Here is a 19,394-nt window from a genome sequence, read left to right on the forward strand (position 1 = left end):
ATGCATTGTTAAGGTCCTATGCCCCTTTATACTTTTTAAAAGTCAGTGGCAATTTTACAGAAAAATTATTGGGTTTATTTTCAATTTGTCAAAGTATTGGATTTTTTTTCTTAGACCTCAGTTCTGTGTTCTTTTTGCTGGAAGTACAATACCTTTTTTTTTCAGTCTTACCTTTATTTCTTTTGGGTTTGGCTTTCTTCCTTTCTTTCCTTCTTTCACCTGCCTGCCTGCCTCTCTGTTAGGTAATATCACCATAATTTCTAGAAGCTATAACAAGCAGGCAAAAGAATAGGACCAGCCTTTCTTCTTTTTAAATCGTGGTGACTAAGCAGTAACTCCACACAAGTTCTTAAAAGTCAGTTTGATTTACTGTGGGGTACATTAGAGCAGGCTTTGGTATACATTATCCTGCCAGAGAAGTTGTTTATATGTATGGAAGACCAATAGGATGAAGCTGAAAAGAAGGCTGGTTTCTGTCCCTCCTGAATGAATGGAAGCAGAAAATAAGGGAGGAGAAGAAGAGACAGGGTGGAAGAGACAATTCCACCAGGAGGGCATTTCTGCTTGCAAGGATTCTGCACAGTGCTCTCTCCTGATGTGAACCACCCTCTGTATAGCTGGATGTGTGCCAAGTGAGGAACCAGACTAGAGAGAGTAGCTTGGCAGCAGGAGGTGTTGCCAACATGGGTTTATGCAGAAGCTCAAATTTATTTTCTGAAGGTAGCCCCCTTTCTGTGACCATTATTCACTCCAGCCCTTACAATGTAATTATTTGGCCCTAATAGTGTTGTTTTCTTCATGTGAAACATCAAGCTAGGAATCACACGAGGAATGTCTGTCTCAAGTATCTCTAGAAGTTCCTGAATTCCTGAAGAAACAAGTCAAGAGGACAGAGGTTTGCAGAGTTATCTAAGCCTTTTGATTGCTTTTAGCTTAGCCTCTCTGTGGGCAGAATGAACTGGGAGCAATGTCCCATCCAAGTGGGATCAGATTATAGCCTTTGCCATGTAGCAGCACAGCCAGAACAAGGGGAAATCATCTTTGCGCTCAACTGATGTTAAAACAATAATATTACTTATCTTGTTCTCTGATATGCCACGAGGGTAATGTCCTCCACTGTCACTGTCCACCATCATTAATGTCCTCCCCTGTGAGATGTTCTGTGGTAGAGGGGCAGAATCATAAATGTATCTGTTTCCATACAACAGATGAAGTCCCTGTGCCATCCAGTACATGCCAGAGGTCTCTGAAGTAATGGGGTGGGGGAAGATCTTGGGGGCTTGGAAAAGTTTTGTGAAGCTCCTTTACAAATTTCATGCAAGTTCTTCTTCCTCCCAGTCTAACAGTGAGTCTCTGAACACACCACTGAGGCAGGAAATCAGAGGCAATACATTCCCTCAGGCCACGCTTGGCCATACTTGTCCTGATTTTGGATTGAGCACATCACTTTTTTTAGTGGGAATACTTATTTTCCAAGCCTAAATTATCTTTAGTGTTTTTGAGACTAGATTTTTACAGGTCAGGCTTTAGTATGGTCTTAAGCTGCCAATAAATTTTATTCAGATTGCCTGAACAACTTCTCATAGTTCTTATTTTTCACTGCTGGCAGTAGTCCTGCAGAAGTAGTTTGTTCTCCAACTCAAGTTCTGAAGTCCTGGCTTGCAGCCCAAGACCCTACATACTCCTCCATGGTGACCTATAATAGTTATCTTTGCAGTTGAAGGTTGTATTCATTTACAGGTCTCCTGTTTTATTAAACATGAAATTCATCTGGGGCTTGGAAAATATTCTTTTAGTCACTTGGCTTTTGTTGTGTTTGCTCAGACTTACTCGTAAGGTTTGGAATCAATGAGTACTTTAAATTTGGGATGGGCAGCATTTCTTGATTTGGATAGTATTTTGTCTTCTGGTGGTGTAAGCAACAAGTTAGACAGATAAAAAAAATTTCTGGAGTGATGTATCCTAGTGAAAATCATTATTTCCTTATTTTTTATGTAAAATGCGTAGTTGTCTCCCACCTTCAAATTGTTCAATTTCTATAATCCACTAGAAAAATGTTCCATCTGTGTGGGCTGAGGATTTGTCTCTTTTGCCAGGATCAGGCTTTTATTTTAATATCCTCTTTAATTCTTCTCATGGGCAAGGATGGAAAACAAACCTGAAGGTCACACCTGACACTCAGTACAGATCATGTTAACACTACTGTGACTATCAATGAACCTGTAAAGTTTTACAGAATGTCTGGGTGCACACATGCCTGTTGGAGTTGAAAGTACAATCCTGGGCAATTTTGATTTTGTTATTGATAAAATGCAATAAACTATTATTACTGAAGTGGAACCCTCTCAACTGTCAGAGAAGTTGCTAGTACAGAGCTTGCTAAGGATTAATATCTGTGTGTGTGTGAGTGTGTATCAAGGTGAATAATAATAACCACTTTAGTCAGGTGCTCTTTTCAATCCTTTCCTTTATGTCAGCTGTAGGTTTTAATATTTTTCTCCCTTCAGGGGTTATTTAAGTATGTTAGCTAAAAAGAAGTAAAGCAAACGCAAAACCAAATATTACTTGAAAACGGCATTCATTCCCAATGGGTTGCTGTGCATGGAATTTATCTAGCTTTTCTGTGTGTCTTCAATTATTATTATTTTGTAGAATTTAAACAGGGACATTTGCTCAAAGAAAAATAATATCAAAGATGATCCTCTGGCTCTGCTGCTTATAAGAAATGTCTTTATCCTCATTTCCTCTAAGGGGGGAATAAGGGTCTGAAAGCCACTGAGTTTGGATTAATCTGGATCCACAGACTGAATACTTTCTCCCTCCATTCTCCAATGCTCATTTGCCTTCTTCCCTTCTCATACACTCATCTACTGCAATACATACCAAAAACTCATTAAAAGAGTGACTCTGGGCTTCAAGCCACACTCATCCCTGAACCCAGTTTAATCATGTTGAGGGAATATCATCAGGACTGAGTATTTCCATTCTCTGGAGGATTTACTTCCTTTACACCCCCAAGACCAATTTCTTCTTGTTTTAAACAAAACAGCTACTACATTGCTGTTTTTCAACAGTGTAAATTCCAGTTTTACTTCGGTGGTTCATCACAAGTTGTATGCCAGATTTGAAAATGTCAGCTGGACACAAAACCAAAACCAATTGGCAAAACAGAGAGTAATGTTCCACATATGATTGCTGACTAGGGGGTTAACATTTGGTGAATGCTCTACAAGAAGAATGTTTGTTTCACCCCCTCCCCAAATAAATTTTACTCTTTCAAGTATGGGAGTTAATCAGTCTAAGAGAAGGACATTAGTCAATGTAACAGCTTTCTGAGGAAATCCTCATTGTTCAAGACTTTTAAAAATTGGCTGGACAATGAACTGCTTGAATACAGGGATTCATTTTGTTCCATCCAGGGAGCAAAGTAAGCATGTGGGATAGAAGAATTAATAAGTCTTTTCTGTTGCTAATTGCTGTAATTCTGAGAAAGAAAATAGAGCAAGAGCATTTCAGCAAGAGAGCCAAGAGACCCCAGGATGGGAGAGGTTAACACTTGTCATTCTTAATCATACACTTACAGTCTTGTGACAGAGGACTGTGCAGGGTACAAACACAGCTCACCCAAATCCATTTTCCCCACTGGCACCATCTCTTTATGACTTATGTTAATTAGCTCGCCTGCTCTGTTCCACAGCAGAGCTGAACATGCAGGGATTGCCACTTGAGGGAGAGGGGATGCTGTGCCCAGCACCAGCGACTTTGCTCTTCTGCACAAGAGTGGCTTTCAACGAGGCAGTTTTCCAGTCACCCCCAGGGGAGTAGAGCCTGTACAGCTGTCAAACAGGAGGGTCCTCCCCTCCCCTCAGCTCTTCTGAGACTGTTCCTGGGACTTGCTGGTCTCCACTGGAGCCTGGGGAGCTGCAGTCCAGTCTCGGAATTTGTCCCTACAACCACCTGGGATCTGGTTCCCAGAGATCAGCTTCAGACTGATGTGCTACAGGCCTGGAGGAGGGGGGGGATTGTTTCTTTGATTAGTTTTAAAGTAATTTAGTTTTAATGTCATGAAAATCAGTGTTTCCTCATTAAAATAGAAATAAAATATCCTTCCCTCTGCTGCTCCATTTTCCAAAAAAAGAAAAAATCGAAGGATTTCAGGCTCAGCCAAACTGAGTCCTATCCTTACAAGGGAGGATGTGTCAGCTTAGTACAGGAATAAGTGTGGCTCAAGGGAAGGAGTGTCCCAGCCAGAGGATTGAAGGTTGTTATACAAATTAATGTGGTAATTACAGTATCATCTGGAGAAAGCAACTGTGACTGTGTCCCTGTTCTGCTAAGAACTGTAAGCACTGTAATAGAGGAGAAGTCCTGACATGGTTATAATCTCAGCAGACAACTCAAAAGGAAAAAAAAAAAAAGTTCTTTATTACTGTATCATAGATAAGAAGCCAAGGCCCAGAGAAATTTTAAAGATAATGTAGTTACCAAGTCACCATCACCTCTGGTGTCATATTGGCTATAGTATGTACAAGACTAAATTGAAATTCTTGACAGGGAAATGGACAGCCACAAATGCTAAGAGTCAAAGCCATTTTCATTTAGAAATGAAAATTTCTTCCAAATTACATTTTATTTAAAGTTTCCTAATAATGAATGAAAAGGATAAGAAAAGCTGTTTCTTCTTCATTTATCCTTTGTCTTGGAGAAAAGGGATCTTATCTTAAATTCCAGAAGAACAAATTGATAGAAAGGATTCTTTCTAAATACAAAAACAAATCCTAACAAGAAAAAAAAAATTGGGACTAAGAACAGACATCCAAAACCAATTTTTTTGGTTGATAAAGTATGTGATTCTTAGGTTCAAATGTGTCCTTCCAAAATCTCTGCCTAAGAGTAGTTTGCAGAAGGTCATATAAAGAAGCTTTAGCAGAGTAGTCTTGTTAAAACTGTTTTAATAAAGGAAATAATGTTAATAAGATATCAAATGAGCAGTCATAAACACATTGTTAGCAGTAAGACAAAAAATGTAAGTATGTGAGAAGGGGGACCATCAAAAGCAACTTTTGCCCATGCCAAAACAACCCTATTACAAACAAAAAGGACATTAGGCAGAGATTATTAAAAACCAGTCCATTGTTCAGTAATAGCAAACATTTCACACCTCACAAGGCAGAAGCAATAAATCCCATTGATTCGTCTGAGACAGTTCACAATTAAATACTGATTTGCAAATAAATAAATAAATAAATAAAGGCAGAATTCATTGTGGCACCTTGCACCACCAAATCAAAGCAATTGGAGTGGAATTGAGAATAATTACCAGATGTGTTGCTTTGTGCTCAAAACGGCATCCATTATTTACAACTACCAGTGATGTTCCTTATTTATTCCTCCTGCTGGTCTAATGACTATTGCCATTCAGCTTTCTTTTATTTAATCATCAACATCCAAAAAAAGAAGTATCTTTTTTCTCTCTCTGTTTTTGTTTGTTTGTTTGTTTGTTTGTTTTGTTTGTTTTGTTTGTTTTTTTGTTTTTGTTTTTGTTTTTGTTTTTTTCTTTTGACAGTAGCAGGAAGGGAGAATTTTCCTAAACCCCAACAATAGCAAATTGCTCTGGAGGAATGTATCATTTTTTTCACATTGGCCTGTAATATAATTATGTGCACTGCCTTCAATTTATTGGACTTTTACAGATATGTAATCCAAATGGATGTTTCTTTAACTCCTGGAGTAATGAATATTTGTTTTCTCCTTGCCTATTTCTTATCTTTTCTGTGGAGGTTATTTCTGGATGGAAATTGACTGGTGGTCATAAGCATTAAGAGAGTCTGAAGCTCCCCCAGGGAGCCCAGTGCAGTCATAAAGTTGTAGTACATATTGCCATGCACACACAGAAAGAAAAGTGTTCTCAGGTGAAGAGACTCCAGGGGCATGGATTTTCTTTTTTCTTTATTCTTCTGTTTATTCCAAACCCATTTGCAGGCAGGGTGCTTTCCAGGCTCATTCTAGGTAAGGACAAAGGGAAAATATTCCTTGAAGAATGAAGAATTGATAGGTAGATATTAGTAGACAATTAAATAATCTGGCTTTTCACATGCTATGTCCATAACAGGTCATTTCATGAGTATCCCCACACTTTTTCTAGGATGTATTTGCATGGATATGTCTATTGAGATAGAGAAGGATTTTTGAAGAAATAAGTGAAGATGTACTGAATTGTGCCAGCTGCAACCTGTACTAGAAAACATTCCTCTTCCATTGCCATCTCATTATTTCCAGGAGCAAACGTTTTGGGACATCTCTTTTCCCTCCACAGTTTACAGATTGAACCTTATTTCTTTAATTTTCCCTCTCATTTTGGCTGTTCAGAATGGATCCTAGTGATTATATAGGGGTTGCTATGCTTTCAGGCCCTTATACACATTTCAGTTAATTCACATTTTGAATGAAGAGCTTTTATCACTGTTAGTCATCTTCAGAGAGCTCCACAGGAGAAGAAAGTCCTGGTAGGTCTGGCTTTGCAGGGACAGTGAATGAACACACACAAGGGAAACCTTTTCCCCTCCATTTCAGATGGAATCTAGCAGGTTCTCTCCAGTCACTGCACTTCCACTATAAGGGAAGTATGACCACAATACCCCTGCAAAAGTGTTCACCCTGAATCACAGTAAAAGGATTAGAGTAAACTAGAAGCCAGGAAATACTAGGGAAAGACACTAGGTAGCAGAAAATAATGGTACTTCTGCCACTTGCAGTCTTCTTCCAGGAATATTCAAAGTCAAATGAGCAGGAAATTCTGTAGGGACTACAGAAGGCATCACAGAAAAGCTGATATTTGAGCAACATTTCTATGTCTCTGCTAGTGTCCAAATTCTTCGCAACAGGATCTCTGAAGAACCAAGGGTGCAGACCACAGGAGCTGTGCCCTTTGGTGGTCTGTTACACATGTAAAGGTTATGAAAACTGGGCAGTAGCTGTCTAAGAAATGTACAGCAAATTTCATCATACACACACCCCCATACACAGAGATTCCTGAGCAGCTCAAAATCTCCTGTCAGTTGGGAACTCTCAGTGAAGACAGACATCACTGCTCCTTGTTCTGCACCTTTAATCTTCTGTTTTGCTCATTCTGCTCTTTAATCATCAGACAACTCCTGACAGTAATTGTGGATGTCCCTGGATAGCTCAGTAATAAATGTATCCTGAACAAACATGCCTGCCAGACTCTATTTAGCCTAGAGCACCAAGTTTATGACCTCATGAAAGAGAATCTTTCTTAAGTTCTCTAAACAGCTCTCAAAGTTAATCTCTACCTCTTCTGATCATTAACTATTTCTCACTATTTCCCTCCAGAATTAGGGCTAGCACCCTAAAAATTACACTGGTCCCAAACTTTGGACCACAGACATAATCTCTGTGTCCAAGTCTTCATGACTGCATTGCATTCTGCCACTTCAAGTCTATCTTTTGGGAAGACCAGAAGCAACAACACAATATTGCAGGACATCGTTAATGGAAGTACACTTCTCTCCTTAAAGATTGCTGTTGCAGAAGCATGGGGGACAAGCTCTTTTTCTGTATTCACCATTGAGCATAGTACATCTGCTGTGAGAGTTTCTCAGAGTAAAGAAGTGGAGTTGGAGAGAGGTTTCTTTCATTGTTAATTATTTGTGCTTCTGGTCTAGTGACCCAAACTATATTTAGCTCCCCATCAAAACCAAAACCTGAAAATTAAATGGACTGGAATGGAAAGGTGGTCTCTGTGTCACTCTCTGGATTCTGTTTCACAAGATGCAATCCTCCTCAATTTCCAAAACCAATTTTCTCCCATCATCTTATGAAGGTAGAGGTCATCCTGTGAAATGTGATAGCTCACCAGTTTTTATAAAAGAATGTGCCCTTCCCCATGAAAGCAGGGTTCATTAAATCATGCAGCTGATCAGATTGCTGAAGCCTTGATTGGCCGGCAGCCAGTGTGAAAAAATCCATGGGGAAGAGGCCCATGGCACCATCCAAATAGGCTGGACCTGAACTAGGGTATTTTAATCACACTGCTTTAGAGAGGAAAGAGGAATCTCAAAGAAGGGCAGTACAGGAGCTTTATCAACTTTTAGGGTCAACAGGAGATGATAAATAATCATCCAGCCACATCTGAGTTCCACAGTTAGCATTTATTCCCAGGCACCACTTTACCACTAATCAGAGTTCAAAAATAATTCACAACCTACCTCTGCCCTTTTGCACACCTTCTCTCCACAGTGTCCTTACAGAAACTGGCAAAAAGCTGTTTGGAGCTGGTATAAGAAGGCAGCTGCTTGTGGAGCAGGGCATCACAACGATGAGCAATACTTCCTACAGGACAGAAAACCCAGTAAGTTTTCAGAACAGGTCTAAGACAAACTTTGGGCAAAATGATGCCCTGGGCTAGCAGATGGGACAAAAACCCTTTTGTTCTGGGTAAAACAGGGAAAAGTGTGCAGGAACAAGTGAGATTGGGAAAGTATAGCTTATGTCTGAACTGGACATCAGGGTTAGATGTCCCAAATGTCAGGACTTGGAGTGAGCGTTATCTTGAGCTATGGGACTAATTTTTTTCCACAGATTTCATGTGGAATGAAAATAAACTGGATTTAAGCAACACTCTAATGTCTTTTTCAAGGTGTTCAAATAAAATTCAGAGCCATAACTTGATGACTCAAAGATTAGACAGGTCTGAATAAAGAACCAAGGGTCCATCTTGCAAGGCATGGATAGCCTGCACCTAAGAAAAGATAAAGATAGCATAAGAAGTCCTCCAGTTTTCATCACAGCTGTCTGGGGATCTGAGACAAAATAAGCTGGGGATTTTCTTTATATCAGCCAAGAAGAAGGGAGTTGTTAGAGCAGCGTCAATTGAATTACCCATTCCTCAGGCTTGAGAGGTTTGCATAGTTCATATGAGCAACCATTCTTCTGGCTTTAGCCACAATGCTATGTTTTTTGGGGAGCTATTACATACATTATTAATGGTTTGGGGTTTTGCCTCTGCTAGAAGACATTTTCCATTGATTTTGTGGAAAATGGGTATATACAGATCCTCTGTTCACTCTCAGGCTTAAAATTTGAAAATATGGATGGTGTTGCCAGCTAATATCTATAAACAACAAGTGCATTGTTTTACATCCATCCATTTTTACAAGAGGGAAACTGAGGCACAGAAAGACACAGGATTTAGACAAAGGTATAGGACTGAAAGACAAGGATCTCTGATGGCTGATAAGAACTGCCAAAGGGTCCTCGTCAACTAAGTTGAAAACTGCAAATTCAGGGCAGCTGACCCTTCATTCATGGGAATTGGCACATCCCTACCCTAGGGTGAGGCATTCAAAGGCCAAATGCCTTGCTCACCAACTGTTGTCTGAGAAGTTTTTCAGCTCTTTGGAGATTATTGATATTGATTGTAGAAAACAAGCATTAATCTGGAGAGACAGAGAAACACACATAAATAAAGTGCATTTGAGTTTAAAGAAAAAAGTTAGCGTCATGCCATTGAACTATTGACAAGGCTGTCACAAATATCATCTTGTCTCGGTGTAAATAAACAAGCTTAGTGCTGTTATTTTAGAATAAAAGGCCGGAATCGGTTTTGTATTGACTTTCTAATACCCACTCAAGAGTTGGAAGAAGAAAATTAAAGATAATAAAGTAAAAGTGCAAACCATAAAAGTGGAGACAGCCGGTGCATAGTAAACTGTGAATCTGAGTGCTCTTCAGTTCAGGAAACCAATTGTGCAACTCAGTAAAGGTCAGCAGCAGAAATAAGTTGAGCTTGTCAGTGAATCCCCTTCTATATTTGGAAGGATGACAACTGCAGGGTGATACAATCTTAGTCTGCACAGATTCAAAGACTGATGCTCATGTCCTACCCTTTGTGCATGCACTTGAGAGCTGGGTGATGTTCCTGGGCCCTGCCACGTTCGTTTGAAGTTGACCAGCTCTTGGATATCTTATCCAACCCACTGGGCAACAACGATAGTGTAAACTGGTAGTACCATATTAACTCTGTTCAGTGACAGGGATATTTATAACTCCCTACAATAAAATCAGGTGTGATCCCAAGCTCTCTGCATTTGACTTTCTTAGAAAAACATGCACTGATGCCACTTGGTATCTTTTTTGGAACTCATCACGCTGTGTCTTTGTGAAATTCAGGTCTCTTTCTGAATAAGGGTTATTCCTAGAGTAACATCATCATCTTTATTAGGTTTTTCTTAGAGCTTCTCTTATTTTCCAAGTTCTGTGATACTTTTGTGGACTTTCTCGCTTCCTTTTTCCTCCTAAGTGAAAGAGAATAGAAGGATTTGAAAAGATAAGAGAGGGCAGAAAAGAGAAATCCAACCCCCTAGTCCAGTAGACCTCTCGGGAAAGACAATTGTTTTGTCCTTTGACTCATCTCAGCATGCTTTGGCAAACTGAATGAGATATTAGACCTGAAAGCCCAAGATGTTCCCTTTAGGGGTGATAAACCCTATATAGGAGGCCACACTTTCCACTTGGCAAGTAAAGTAATGCTAAGTGAGTGAAGTTAAAGGTGAATAAGTGGTGATAGTTGGAGAGGTAAAAAGAGATTGCATAAGGAGCTGACAACATGATGAGGATTTTGAATGGCGGCGAACTTAATGAAGGTGACAATGTGAGAAAAATTTCTTTATTTACAAAGGGTAGTTGAGGAAGATATTGACAACACTAATGACTGTAGGCTGCTGCTCTGCTATCTCTGCCTAAACATCCCTACATCCAAGCAACCAAGGGACCAACAAGGCTTTCCATGACAATGACTTCTATGCATGATTTTGAATCTAATCAAAACATCCTCTAGATCTGAAGTATTTCAGAACTCGGTTCTGCCTTGTGGAGCTCCTTGAGTTTTCTATGATGTTACCTCATAATATCCAACATACCAAACTCATACAATTAGAAGGTGCCCATGAGTTATTGAATTCATGCAAAGCATTCATGCAATCATTTGGTTTGAATCAGGTTGGTTACTGTGTCAAAACAGTGCCATTTAAATAGGCTTCCTTGACATTACTACTCAAGTTTCTTTGAGTTGGAGAGTCAAATGTGAGGCAGGGAGGAGTTTTTTGTTTTGTTTTCTATTTCAAGGGAGAAAATTTGGATGGAAAACTCAGAAAATCCAGCTCTATATAGAAGCTGCAACTCCTTAGTCAGAAAAGAGATGGAGCTGCAATTGTATGGATAATCTCTGGTCTCCTGTACTGGGAGTATAAAGCTAAGGGCTGATACAAGTAGCGACAACACTTCCAATTTTTGCACTTTTTCCTTAGAGGGTTGAAGGCAGGAGTAGCCTTTGACATTTCTTCCTGGCCTCACACACAGTGCTGAATTCCAGCTAGTGATTCTTGCATCTGTCCCACAATGTATGGCTCAGCCAGAGGTACTTAATTGCCTTGAAAAGTCTCATAGCAAGGGAGAGGTTTCCTCATCCCTAGCCTCAATAGTTAATTACCCTTGCTGGTTAATTATGTTCACTTATTCTCTTCAGTGACAACAAGGTGGCTATAAGGGGATTTTTCCTACTGAGTTTGGTTTTTCCAAGTTTCAGATTCACCTTTGTTAAACTGGAAGTAATAAACAAAGAGCCAAATCATCCTCCAATACAGATTAACAGCACTGAGCATAAAAATACCTTTCCTACTTATTTAGTTGCCTGTTAGAGTCCTTTGAAAATCCTGCCTGTGCCACTCTGTATTTTGGTGGGCAGGATGCAAAAGTCCTGAACATGACATTGCCTGTGAAATGATGCAAGCCCACTATCTCTGCAGCATTGTTCTTACAGGCGTGTATCATATCAATAAAAGATTATCTGAGTTCAGGAATGAAAAAATAAAAATGAAGGAGAAAAGGATTGGGAATCATTCACAGCAGGTCATTTTGGTTGGACTGCGATCAGCTTGCCAGGCTTGATAAGACAGGTATTTGAGAGAGTATTGATCTCAGCTCTTTTCTCTCTTTAATTTCATTTTTTGTATTTGTTTATACTTAACATTTAATAAGCTCCTTGTATCTTGCCTGCTGGTTACATGCAGCCTCTGGCTTATATATGTGTTGCTCCTTGAAAGTTTTGTAAAATTTCTGCGGCTTTTGGGCCAGTGTCCATTTATGTGTGGCAGGTAAGGTCTTAGCTCACCATTCCCTCCCTCTTAGGTTTGTGTTGATTAATTAAACTCCAGTTTAATTCACAAGACCAATGCAATTTCCTCACTACATTTTCACTCTGAAAGATTTTTGCAAAGGGAATCCTGCCTTGGTACTGTCGTTTCTCTGCCTTTTGGGCATGTGTGGGCTCAGCACCACCATTTGCTTTCTGGTGACAATTCCAGGTGCTTGCTGCAAGTGGTTTGTGGGTCCTAAGCCATGTATTCACTCCTGATAAGGTGCAGTAGTTCTTGATCTGCAGATTCTGCCAGGATGTACAGAGAAGATGAGAGGGTAAACAAAGGCACAGAGGTGGGAATTACTTTTCCAAGGTCATATTGCTGACCATGTCAGAGCCTGCCTAGACCCCAGTGCTCTCAGTCACTCTCTGGAGAATAATCTCCAGCACCAGAACACCTCTCCAGGGTGATTTAAAAGGGCGTGATTTTAACCAAGCTCAAGGCCCAGCAGTCTAATGAATCTTCTCCCAACGACTGGCATGCACATAATTCATCTCATTTTTCAGGTTTTTGTGACTAATACAAGAGCTGTTCGCCCTAACCTGCCTATATGATTCATCTGTGTTTTGTATGGCTTTTGGTACTCAAATTGTAACTCTCAAGTGCAAGGGGTAAAAACAAAATTGAAGACTGATATCTGACAGCAGATGGAGATTTGATGATATGAAAAGTAAAGGTTTTACTGGATCTTGTTCCAAGTTGTATCAGTATTCGAGATCGTTAGACTTGGGCCAAAAATAACAAAAACCTTGAATTAAGAATTCAAATCTGAGCGGGGATTTTTGAGTTGGTTTTTTGAGTTTTTTGGGGCTGTTTGCTTGTTTGTTTTGGGTTTTTTGTGTTTTGTGGTTTGGGGGTTTTTGGGGGGTCTTTTATGGGTTTCTATCCAGTATTTCAGATATTATGCTAGAATAGATTCAGAGAATCATAGAATTGGATTAGGTTAAAAAAAATTTAAAATCATTTAGTCCAACTCTTAACCAGCACAACCAATTCCATCATTAAACCCTTTCCCTGAGCACCACATCTACACATCTACACATACCTCCAGGCAGGGTGACTCCAGAACTTTCCTAAACTTTCCTCGGAAAGCATGCTTGACAATCTTTTGCATGAAAAAATTTCTTCCTGATGTCCAAATGAACCTTCCTTTCCCCAGCTGTGTTGCCCTCCTCTGCACATTCTCTAGTACCCCAAATAGTAAGAAGAGACAGACAGTTCAATTCCAGTGTGTATTAAACCTTGTTTCATTTCCAGATTTGGGGTCTGTTCACGATGAGGGACTACAGGTCACATAGAATCAAGGTAGTCCAAAGGAAGGCCTGACTTAGAGCTATACCTCCTTCTTGACCAGATTTTTGTTTTTTCATCACAGCCAATCCTTGAATGTGTTTAAAGTTTCCGTGTCACCTTCCTCCCTTAGCCAAATAAATTGCAACGTTTTTGTTTATGTAATCCGCTTGATGGGATGATTAAAAGTTAAAATATATGAGGACTCTACTTAAAAGTTCTGGGTTTTTTGTTTAGACCCTGCTTTCATAAGGTGTCGGCTTAAGGGAATGTAATGGCATCTGCACAATTTTAAATGTTTCCTTTTGTTTAAGAGATGCTAATGAACACTGCTTTTTTGTGTTATTTATATTTATTATTATTATTATTAATAATATTATTATTAACAAAAGAAGGTCAGTGTGGTTTTGAATCAATTGTTTCACTCTACAGGAAAGTAAAACTCTAAAAAGGCTGAAAGTTGAGATACAGGAAAACACAATTTAAACACTCTGTGACTTTTTTATTACTGAATAAAAAGCTGTCCACTCCAAATAGGAACATTGAGCTCAGCTTTGCTATCCTCCACCCACTGCCCTTTCCAACAATGACTCCATGACTTAGCAGTCATTATTAGTTAGCAGAAGGAATTTCATTTAGGAATTATGTTTTGGTAAGATTTAAGACTATTTAAAAAAAAACCCTCACATTTCCCAAATGACAGGCTACGTAGGTGGTTAACCAGCTCCAAAGCACAGATCTAAAGCAAAACACTTTTTCAGAGAAACTGCACAACCTAAGCCCTTGGGGGACACGCTCAAGTAAAACGAAATGGGGTTTGCAAATTCATTGAAATTAGGTGAAGCATTCGAGAACCATCACCATTTAAAGATATTGATGAGCCCTCATCTGTACATGCAAGTCCATAGAATTAATCATTCACACAGACAGGAATGGACTGTAGTTTTCAAACAAGATTTGCTGAGGGTTGTTGGGCAGTTTGGAAAAGGCGTTTTTGTAGCTGGTGCTGAATATATTGGGGTAGAGGTGCAGGTGTAGCTCTCCCTACACCCTAGCACTGCAGTGCATCTCTCTCATCCTTCAGGCAACCCTGTTTGCAGCTGACACTGGCCAGCTCCTGGGACTTCAGTCAGTCCTGGCACCTTCCTGTGCCAGGGCTGAGGTTAAAATGCCAGTCTGAACCCAGCCTCTCCAGAGCAAGTCACGCCCCTCTTCCTGCTGCCCATGCCTCTGTTTCCTAAAGTAAGCAAAGTATAAGAGATATGTATTGATCTGTCTTGTAGGGTTGTCATACAAGAGAGGAAAAAGAAACATTTGCAGTATAAAATTAATAGAAAGTTCCACTGGATTTCATTTACTATGGGATTTGTGGAAAGTCTAGACCAGTTGTTATGTTTGGAGCTTTCAACCCCAACCTGAAATGTTTGGTTCCTTCCTCTCCCCTCATTAAGGTCTCATCCTGACACTTTTTACTAGTAAGAGTAAACAATGCCCTTTGAAACTGTCATGACCATTGACATGTAAGAACTCCGCATTACATAGGGTATTGGGAGCGAATAAAGATTTTAGGTTCAGTTTTAAATAAGGCTGCAGCAAAGGTGACTCAGTGAGAGGTGCCTGCTCCCATCCCTCAACCCCTGACTGCCCCAGAGTGCAGGTCTGCATCCTCAGCACTGGTGTCCTTCAGATAAACTGTTGACCAGCACTCTCTTATCCCATCTGTCTGTGATGACTGCTGCTCAAAAAAAAGCTTAAAAATATCCCAGTGTAACATTCTCAGAAGAGATGTGACCTCAACATCTTTGGCAAAGCACCCCTCTCACTGTAACGCAAGGCCCAGATATGAGCTGAGCATATGATGATTCCCAGGGTTTAACTATGCAGGGGCAGATCGAGTCCTTGGTTGACTGGCTCTGCAGAAACAACCCTCTTGCCCACCACCACTGTCACCAAACACCACTCCATGCAGTATCTGAGTGGTGATCCAGGGGATGAAGCTCCCTTTCAAAGACAAAGGCTCTCTGACACCCATTTGAGGATCCTCTGCATTGCATCTGCATTAAGATGTTGCCTGATTACAAGGTCTGGACTTCCCCCTGTGTACAATAACAAAAAGGGCATGCTGAGGGTGTATACCAGGTAACTCAGCATTGGCCTAAATCCTAATCCTTACGTCTGTGACTTCTGCATACTGCCTTTGTCCCATTCTGTACTTCTAATTGTTTCACTCACATAGCTCTTCCTCAGCACAGCTGATCTCTGGAGAAGAAAACAAAGGGAGTTCCCATGCTCAGTTCTCCCCTTCACCATGCAGCACTGGAGCCTATCAGTACTGGAGATAGGCTACTAAATTTACACCTTTGAAATCCTGCTTTGGTGTAGCAGGTCTCTAGTACTGGTAAAATATAGGAGGGCATCTTAAAGGTAGTCACTGACCCCCCTATTTTTTCCAAAATTCTAAGATCCCCTCCTTCTCCTCCTCCCTCAGTCAAGGGGAAGAGTGTCTGTTTCCAGAACCGCAGCAGTTGGCTGTTCATTCACAAATTAACTGCTCCAGCTCTCTGCCCTATTACTATTCATATTCGTTTCCCCATCCCATCAGGCAGTAATCCAGTAATAGATGTCAGCTGGTTAGCAGAATCATTTGGGAAAAGTTGGGAGACACTTAACAGACTTTCCCTTTCCACTGCCAGCCCCCTGCTACTAATTCAAATAGTCCCCAAAGCACTAGGGGGTTTATTTTATTTTCCTTTCTCTTTGTCTGTTTTCTTGGTTTTGTTGTTGGTTTGCATTTTTGGTTTTATTTTTCTTTTTTTTTCCTCCTGGACCCAGCTGCATCTCTGCAAATTCGATCTCCAAAATGGAAGGTTGGCTGAGCTGGAAGCTGTCAGCACCAATGGTTAGTAGCTGGCTGCAGCCACTTGCCAGGGAAGGGGGAAGATGAGTCCCTAGGCATCAAGGCAGCATGAAAAGTGACTACATCTAAATACTTCAGCACATGATTTCTTTCCCATTACTTTGATTCAAATCTCCTTTAATCCTCAGCTGAGTTAATGCAGTTAGTAGGTTATGAGTGCCGTATGTGGATGCCATTGGATTTGAGTCCTTCACACAATTGGTTGGTAAATAATTTAGTACCAGTTTCGCCTGGAACAGAACCTCAAAATAGCCAAGCTGCTTATAGCTCCTGCTTTCTCTCTTCCCACTTTTGTCCCCTTCACAAGCGCTGGGGGGGTTGTTTGTGAAAGCGCAGCCTGGCACAGGCTGCCATTTTACATGTCAGAGCTTTCTCCTGTTCCTGCTCATCAGGAGTTCTCTCAATTTATTTTCTAGAAGAGAAAGGAGGGTAAGAGTGGGGTCAGGCCAGAGAGCTGGAGCTACACACACAAAAAAACAACTGAATATTCCTGTCTTGGAATCTGCAAACAGTAAGAATTTGCCCAAATTTCTGCCACCAAAGTCAGTTTTTTCTTTACATCTGGGTGCTTTTGATATAGTGGTGTGTTAATTTATTTGAAATTCCTGAATCTCTTAAATTCTGTTTAAGGTCAACAGGGCAGGTAGACAGAAAATGGTAATAACAACGAAGGAATATATGAGTTTAGGAAAAAGTCCTGGATGAGCAAGGCAACAAGAATCCCACTGAAATGTCCAGTCAGTCTGGGATGGACCAAATTCAAGTGTTTCAGTTCTTCTTTGGACTGTAATAATATCCCTAATCATGTCCTTCATCCTGTTTTATTTCTTGCCACAATTCTTTGTCTTCTTCCCTGCTATCGACCATGGTGCACCACACTAGGCACTGTATCCCATGTTCCTTCTTCATACCAGGCACCACCCTCCTGACCCACAGGGGATTGAGCTTCACCCAGCAGGTGTGGAGAGGGTTCTAAATCCCTCATCATTGCTCATCATTCCTCCCAGTTCAACTGAGGTTCCTCTTGATCTGAACCATGGAGCATTTTCCCTCTCCTAACCCTATGAAATACTCATAAAGACAGGAGCGTACCTCAAAGCTGTTTTTGTGATACCCTCTTGATAGATTTCTATGGAAGCCATGGGAAGAATAGCAGAAACCATGGACAAAAAATGCCATTAAGCATTCTCCTAAATAGAGGCAAACCAGTTGCACATAGAAGCTGATGGTTGAAATACCTAATTTTGCTGTATTCAGGAGATTGTACTAGATGAAAAAATACCCAGATTCTTGACTTTTTGGTGGCTGTTAAAGTAAATGTTGCTGGGATCTCTCTCAATCACTAAGGCCAACCAACAAGGAACACATGGTGTCACCAAAGTCTACATCACAAACACTGATCCTCAGATAGGTATTTAGGGTAAGAGACCAGTGCATTCTTGTTTACACACCTTCGTACATCCCCAGACGCAGTCTGGGGGCCATGGTCCCTCCCTCAGGCACTAACTATCCTAGCACACTATATTTTGGTCAGTCTGCTTGCCCAGCTGCAAATAGACCTATTAGCCAGAAGCCAGAATGGTCACCCTCACACCAGATGTTTTTTGAATTTCATAGCTGCTTGTGAGCCTCCACCTCCCCACCCCAGGCCCCAATGGCTTTCCAAACACCTATTATAGAACTTTTCATCAGCACTTGAATTTAGCACAGTTTTATCTGTGATGTGTCAATTATTAATATGAGGATTTAATTACATATCACAGCCACAGGAAAAAAAGAGCACTGCGTGTGCCCTGCACTGCCCCAATGTTGCATTGTTACATCAGGGCTTTCACTTGCTCTTGCCTGCTTTTCTCTCTTGTTTTGCCTGTTTCCTGCTGCAGTTTCTTTCATCCGAGCAGTCTGGGATGTTTTGCAGACTTGCTGCTGTTGAGCTGCCCATGCTCAGTGAGGTGCAACATTATTTCATAGAAGGGAGGGCTGAGGCACAAAGAATTTAAGGTCAAAAAGTTCATCCTCATGTGCTTAGAGGCAGCAAATTTCTTCCGTATTTAAGGACCAGAGGGATGCTTGCCAGAGGTACTATCACTGTGTGTTTGCCTGTCCCGTCGTCTCTCATATGGGCAATGGTTGCTTAGCAACTTTGAGATGATGGCCAGCTATTCTGATGTCTGAGTAAGGATGCAGACATTTAATTTCACAGACTCACGTTAGAAAACACTGGTTTAGGTGAGATGATTAAGGTTACATGCAGAGATGGTGGCTGAGCAGTAGGTGCAGAGCCAAGCTTGCTCCTCAATGCCCGTTTCAATCAGGTGCAACTACCTGCTTCTTCAGGGACATTTTGGACCTTTGGTGTCAGGAATCATCTTTTCTGTCTTGGCACGGCTAAAGCTGGCTCCTGGGAATGGAATATTCATGGAAATGGGTGAGGTGAGAGTTTGGAATGACTGTCCACCCTAAGTACCTGCAGCCAAAGCTGGCATCCTCGCTGATGGCTGTGGTGACAAGGGGACTGTAGGGGTGCTGGGGCACTGAGCTGCTCAGGGGGGGGCTTCTCCAGCTTCTCTCACAGACCCCTTTTGAGGGTAACACATTTTCCCAGTCTGCAAAATGGGAATAGTGATGCTCAACCACCTTTGCCAAGAGCTTTGAGAGGCTTGTTTCCCTCCTACAAATGCTACGCAAGATCTAAATAGCAGTGTTATTTCTAGTGTGTTATCCTGATAGCGTGAGAGGCACAGACAAGATCCGCATTTGCTGATGGTGACTCACTGTGAGCCTTTGAGGGTTGTGTGGAAGGGCTTGCTCTGATGTTTTTGCTGCTCTGAGATAGATTATTGATTCTCTTTATCTGGTGTTCGTCTTACAAACCCAAGGTGATGAGCATCCTGTTAGTTTCAAGAGCATTGGTGCTATTTTTCTACTGCTTCAAGGGACACAGAATACGATCCAAGTACCCTCAGTTG

The 19,394-nt window shown here is 40.9% G+C and overlaps 1 protein-coding gene across 50 annotated transcripts in view; it reads left to right on the forward strand.

Annotated features, from left to right (window-relative positions):
- The window catches only part of CELF4 (CUGBP Elav-like family member 4), a 676,060-nt gene that overhangs the window by 412,876 nt on the left and 243,790 nt on the right, over nucleotides 1-19,394 (forward strand). For 22 of the 50 annotated variants that reach the window (XM_063422567.1, XM_063422590.1, XM_063422542.1 and 19 more), the window contains exon 4: nucleotides 8,308-8,317. The exons of the other annotated variants lie outside the window; for them this stretch is intronic. In XM_063422567.1, the coding sequence (XP_063278637.1) occupies nucleotides 8,308-8,317 (10 nt within the window). The remainder of the gene's footprint in view (nucleotides 1-8,307; nucleotides 8,318-19,394) is intronic. 50 annotated transcript variants of the gene reach the window in all.

The sequence above is a fragment of the Prinia subflava genome, chromosome Z (assembly GCF_021018805.1).
Source record: "Prinia subflava isolate CZ2003 ecotype Zambia chromosome Z, Cam_Psub_1.2, whole genome shotgun sequence".
Classification (NCBI taxonomy): Eukaryota; Metazoa; Chordata; class Aves; order Passeriformes; family Cisticolidae; genus Prinia; species Prinia subflava.